The sequence below is a fragment of the Bison bison genome, unplaced genomic scaffold (genome assembly GCF_000754665.1).
Source record: "Bison bison bison isolate TAMUID 2011002044 unplaced genomic scaffold, Bison_UMD1.0 scf7180017860003, whole genome shotgun sequence".
NCBI lineage: Eukaryota > Metazoa > Chordata > Mammalia > Artiodactyla > Bovidae > Bison > Bison bison.
In genome coordinates this window covers 36,257-42,872 of record NW_011490575.1, presented here as the reverse complement: position 1 = coordinate 42,872, position 6,616 = coordinate 36,257, and the positions used below count along the sequence as shown (strand labels likewise).

Below are 6,616 nucleotides of genomic sequence, written 5' to 3'. Positions count from 1 at the left end.
TACCTTACTTTAAAATTCAGAAATGAATGTTGAATGATATCAAATGTCTTTTCAGTTTCCACTAGGAAAGCGCTACGATTTTTCTTTATTAATTACAATGGGTCACAGTCCTAATTTTGAATAATCTTGAAACTGTTAGACTACAGCCCTGGATTTGATTTTCTAATATTTTGGATTTTGGTACATATATTTATAAAAGTAAGATCAGTCTCTAGTTCTTAAATTTCTGTTGTTAAATGGTATCTTTGTCAGATTTAGTGTCACAACTATGCAAGTGTTACAGAATGAATCAAGAAGTTTTCCATTTTTTGCTATGTGTCCATGGGGTCGCTAGGAGTCGGGCACGACTAAGCGACTTCACTTTCACTTTTCACTTTCATGCATTGCAGAAGGAAATGGCAACCCACTCCAGTGTTCTTGCCTGGAGAATCACAGGGACGGGGGAGCCTGGTGGGCTGCAGTCTATGGGGTCGCACAGAGTAGGACACGACTGAAGCGACTTAGCAGCAGCAGGACTTAAAAATAACATTGGAATTATCTGTTCCTTAAAGGCTTGATAGAATTCATTTGAAAAACATGTGCCTTTATTATTAAGCAAAGTTTGGCCAAGTTTATAACACAGCATTAGCACCTCATGCAGTCACCCAAATGGCTTGGTGACTGCTGACACAAACTGCTTTGTCCATGAAGTAGCTGACTCTGGGTCACTGGTTTACTGCACACTGGGAATGTGAGAGCAAAGAAGTCCTTTACAACTTGCAAAGACAAACCAAATAAATATTCAGGGATCCCTATCAACTTACTCTCCATTTGATTAAACAATGGGAACCATTAGAGATTCATATTGATACCACTAGTCCAATGCAGCACAGGTAAGGAGAAGACCATAAAAAAATGAAGGTAACATAGAATCCCAAATCTCCAAATCTTACTCTTTCATCAGTCTTCCAAGAGTACCTTTAGACTTCTATCTTCACAACTACTATTCTAATCTACCAGCAGTTCTCACCTGGACTTGCAGCAGTAGTCTCCTACCATCACCTCCCCCCCCACCACCATTTGCACCCTGGCTTGTGTACCATCTTAGGGCCTTGCACACACTGTTCTCTCTGCCTAGAACACCTTCCCAACACCCACATCCATTTTGCCTTTGATATCTCAGCTCAAGCACTATTTCCTTAAGGAAATTCCTAGACACTTTTCCACTACAGACTAGGTTAGCTCCTCCTCCTTATATGCTCTCACAGCACTTTGTAACAGAACTTTTACATCAGGGGTCCCAACCCCTACCAGTACCAGTCCATGGCCTGTTAGGAACCAGGCTGCACAGCAGGACGTGAGCAGTGAGTGAGGAAACCAAGCTTCATCTGTATTTACAGCTGCTCCCTCTTGCTTGCATTACCGCCTGAGCTCCACCTCCTGTCCGGTCAGTGGCAGCACTGAATTCTCATAGAAGGGCGAACTCTACTGTGAGCTGCACGTGCAAGGTATCTAGGTTGCACACTCCTTATGAGAATCTAATGCCTGATGATCTGAGGTAGAACTGATGTAATAATAATAGAAAATAGTTGCATAATAAATGTAATGCGCTTGAATCATCCTGAAACGATCCCCCCACCCCCCCCAGTCCATGGGGAAATTTTCTTCTGGTTCGGAACCGGAAACCTGGTGCCAAAAAAGTTGAGGACCACTGTTTTATACCGTTTATGAAGTCTGTGATTGTATATTTATTTATGTGGCCATTTGACTGATATGTTTCTCCCACTAGACTGTGAGCTTCCATGAAGACACAGTCTGTGTCCATTTTGATCACTGTTGTATGCTCAGCTCCTAGCCCAATGCCAGGCACATAGGAAACATAACAAACACTGGATAAACAAATGCTAATCCAGAGATGTCTAGGCAGAGGAAAATGCCACTGCAGTACTCATACAGCATCCTCAGTATTCTATACGTGGCTAAACATCACCTAAGAAGCGTGAGCAAGTAAACTAATGTCATCTATTTAAGGGTGGTTACTTACTGACAAGTTTAGGAAAATGGACAATTGTTGTTCTCTTACTTGTAAATTCCTCGTGACATATTTTCAATGTATTTAGCTTTGTCTTGTACTCCACAGTGGTAATGGTAAGTCTTAACACAGGCTTTTATTTCACATCCAATAGTAGCACCAGGCTGACTGCAAAGTGTACATTTCTGTTTAGGGGAAGAGAAAGAATAATTATAAGCAGTATTTCCAAGTTTATGCAATCTTATTTTTTCTATTTTAGCCATATTTCAGCCAAACATTCCATGTTACAAAGAAAAGTTTTTCTATTGAAAGAGAGTACACTGAACTTATAGTATAGCATATATATTAAATAGTGTTACAATCTAAATCATACTTTGACTAATATGTAGTCACCCCTGATGTTTCCATTATTAAACTCTAGTAACCATTAGCAATCTGACATTGAAACATAAAGGGAACACTCCTTAATACTGGCAAACACACATAAAAATATATTCTATATTTTAGTGGTTGGCTTCTTCTCTTCCCTGCAATCAGTCCCTTTCTTATTATGACCAGGGGGAAGAATGAGAAGATAGGAAAGCAATGCCCCCCAGAAAGGGATTGCTACCAAGTAGGCAAAAGGGCAGAAAGAGACTAAGGGGCTGAAATTCTCATAAGACTTAAGGTGATTGTTGGCAAAAGAGTTTCATACTCAAAGAAGTTTGAGAAATGCTAGTTTTAAACAGATTACTTGATTGCAGAACTTCTGACAGCCTTTCCTCCAGGAAGGAGGGTATAGTAAACAGTTTCCAAGTTTATTGAATTCCAGATGCCCTTTTAATTTTGGAGCAGTGGGAGAGCATCTTGATGGAGCGATTTCCTTTGAAGCACACATGGGAAAATGCTAGGTTAGTGCTGACACTAACGGTCAATAGTGTAGAAGTAAGCAAGCTGATCAAGAGAACTGAATGGCTATCCTAGTCACCTATTGGACTTCAGATGTATGACATAACAACATTGCTCAACATCATATGACTGTTTTCCCCTTTATTTTTTTTTAATACTCCACATTCTGTTTTAAAGGAGTTTCGTTTTTTAAAAGAATAATCAAAGTATCAAGAAACTGAACTGGATTTAAATGGAACAGATGATATCAATAATTTTTATACCTTCAAAAATGCAGTTCCACAGAGAAAAAGTCATTTCTAATCAATTCAGACAAAGATCAGCAATGTCTGAAACAGATCAAAGGGGAACTTCACAATGGAGGGATTGACTCACCACCTGAATCCAAGGATCAGACATTATGACTTGTCTGATGTGATAAAATATGGACGATATAGTCCCACCTGTGAAGAGTTCTTACCCCCCAAAATGTTGAAAACTGAATCTAATCAGTTTTTTACATCTAACTTCCACTTTAAAAGAAAATCTGGTGGATAGAGGGACAAGTTAAATGGCATTGTGAAAAAGCAAACAGACAAATAAAACATGTGGGATGTTCTATAGGACAATTAATTCATTTTCTTCAACAAGTCAATGGCATACAACAAAACAGAAACAATAAAGACAGGGAGGACGGAGTGCCCTAAATTACCTAAGGGATATGTAACAACCAAATGCAATGTGTGAACCTCCTCTGATTCACACAAACCAACTTTAAAAAGATAGCTTTAAGACAGTTGGGGAAAAACAAATACAAACTAGGTATTAAATGATACTGAAGACTCATTGTTAATTTGTAAGTTGTAATAACATTGTGGTTAGGTAAGAAAATGCCCAACTTTTAAGAGATACATACTGAAATATGTAGAGGTGAAATGATATGAAGTCTCAGCTCTGCTTTAAAATACTTCAAGCAACAAGAATAAAAGGCATAGATGAAACGAGTGCCGCAAATTCTTGATGAGTCAAGGTGATGGACAGACATGTATTACTAGCCTTTCTAATTTTGATGTTTGAAAACTTTCACAATAAAAATTTTTTAAATAAAGTCATTTCTAGAGACAACTGCTGTCTTAAATATTTTGCATTCCTAGAACATTTTATAATATTCATAAACTGTAAAGGAGTAAGTGATCAAATAAAGATGCCAGTATTTCTTAAAGCTATTTATTAGTAATTCAGTATGTTTAAAAACACGAGACTTAGGCACATTTTATAAAGGAAACTTTAAAGCTATGATAAACATATTAAGAGACAACTATGTATGTGAACTTTAAACAGAAGGCTCTGAAAAAAATCTTTTCCTTTTATTTAAAAAAAAAGAATGAATAACAACATGGGGAGGTTCTCAATACTCTATTGGAGTCATGAAATTGTTCTTAAAGCGAGCTTAAACAATTTAACATTTTAAACTTAATAAGGTGTGTCACATTCACATCTTCATTTATTTTATTAAAAGACTCTCAAAATACCCTGAAATATAAATCTCTGTATAATTCTCTTAAGTAATGAAGTTACATAGAAAGAAGAATAACTTTCAGTAACATCAGCATCCTTTATTATATTACAAATGAGTCAAATATATACTTTGCTTTAACACATGAACTACTTTATATTAAAATTTTTGGTGACTGGATGAATTTAAGATGTGTTCTAAATTTAAAGCACAAAGTCAGAAGAGTAACGGTGCATAGCATAAACATAAAAGCACAGACCATTCTTTTCCCTCGTTTAATCTCCTGCAGTACAGTTTTAATATCAAAATCTCCAAATTCTGCTCTTGAAGTTGTTGTGAGCTGCACGGTGCCAGAAGAAAATAACTAGAGAAGAAAAATGCAAAAACATGTAATATTCAGAATCCTTGTGAGGAAAAGATTAAACAATGTGTGCACAAATGTGTTAGATTATTTTAATATCCTGAGAAAGATGACTTTTCCTTAATCAAATACGACTCAAATATTGTTTTAATCTAGTCACATGTCTGATTAAAATATAACTCAAAATAAGAACAATGGAATAAAACTAATATTGCCAGTACAGGAACAAGATTAAATGCTTCATTAAACAAGAAGAGTTCAGCAGTGTCATCCTGTCATCTCAACTATTTTACATTTCCACAAAGTTTAAAAAAATAGCTTCAAATGACAAATTTCAACCACAGATACAGATCAGAATCACCTGGAGATTTTTTTTTTCCAATTAGACATGTTTGGCGGAGAAGGCAATGGCACCCCACTCCAGCACTCTTGCCTGGAAAATCCCATGGACGGAGGAGCCTGGCGGGCTTCCGTCTATGGGGTCACACACAGTCGGACACAACTGAAGCGACTTAGCAGCAGCAGCAGCAGACGTGTTTGGGATCTACCCCAGGGATATATATTTTGGAAAAACCTCCCCACATAAATTTGATATGCATCTCTGATTAAGAACTCCTGAAATAAGTAATATAATTTTAAAAAGACTTTGGGGCCATGTCACATGACTTGTGGGATCTTCCTTCCCTGACCAGGGATTGAACCCAGGTCCTCAGCAGTGAAAATGTAGAGTCCTAACCACTGGACCACTAGAGAATTCTATAAATAATATAATTTTTAAAAGCTAATCATCAATGGGATAAATAATTTCAATACAACCTATTTCAAAAATACTTACATATATTATGTGTCAGGCCTGTATCTAATGATGCAAAGATATAGTTTTTACCCTCAAGGAATTAAGGCTCATAAATGAATAACTGCAATACAGTATAAGAAATACAATAAGAGAGATTTTTACCAGGTTATAGTGGGGTCTAAACACAGCTTCCAAGACAAGTTCATAAAGGTGATGTTTTTAGTTATAAGACTGTTAATTATGGATTATCTGGAACACGGTAACTACAATCAGGATTACTTTAAATCCCACTAAAATCATAAACACTATATATTTTAAAATCTAGAGTTTATGAAGATTTGGGATTATAGAACATAATCTAAAAGAGACGCTCAGAGGGCTCAAACAAACTTTGTGTGCACCAGGACCCAGAGACCCCACAGAGACTGAGACAGAACCATGTTTGAGTGTCTCCTGCGGAGGTACGGGTCAGCAGTGGACTGCTGCAGGGGCAGGAGCTTTAGATGCAGCAGACCTGGGTGTGGCGTAAGCCTTCTTGGAGGAGGCCGCCATTAACCCCACCATAGAGCCTCCAGAACTTACAGAGGACTGCGGAAACAGACTCTTGGAGGGCACAAACAGAACCTTGTGCATGCCAGGACCCAGGGGAAAGGAGCAGTGACCCCACAAGAGACTGACCCAGACTTGGCCGTGAGTGTCCAGGAGTCTTGGCAGAGGCCTGGGTCGACAGTGGCCTGCTTCAGGTATGGGGGCACTGAGTGTAACAGTGCCTGCATGGGACCTTTTGAAGGAGGTTGCCATTACCTGTATTACCTCCACCATAGTTTGGCCCCAGGTAAATAACAGGGAGAAGGAAATGGCAACACACTCCAGTATTCTTGCCTGGAGAATCCTGCGGACTGGAGGAGCCTGGTGTGCTGCTGTCTGTAGGGTTGCGCAGAGTCCAAAAGGACTGATGCGACTTAGCATGCATAGCAGGCATGCAAATAACAGGGAGGGAACACAGCCCCACCCATCAACAGAAAATTGGATTAAAGATTTACTGAGCATGGCCCTGCCCACCAG

At 38.5% G+C, this 6,616-nt stretch overlaps 1 protein-coding gene across 2 annotated transcripts in view; it reads right to left on the bottom strand.

The window, feature by feature from the left end:
- Positions 1-1,595: 1,595 nt before the first annotated feature.
- PHF6 (PHD finger protein 6) overlaps positions 1,596-6,616 on the bottom strand; it is a 20,209-nt gene continuing 15,188 nt past the window's right edge. Inside the window, exons 5-6 of one of the 2 annotated variants that reach the window (XM_010831548.1) lie at positions 4,654-4,758; positions 1,596-2,196 (exon numbers count right to left, since the gene is read on the bottom strand). In XM_010831548.1, the coding sequence (XP_010829850.1) occupies positions 2,059-2,196; positions 4,654-4,758 (243 nt within the window). In that variant the 3' untranslated portion in view covers positions 1,596-2,058. The remainder of the gene's footprint in view (positions 2,197-4,653; positions 4,759-6,616) is intronic. The other variant, XM_010831555.1, reaches the window with a different exon arrangement.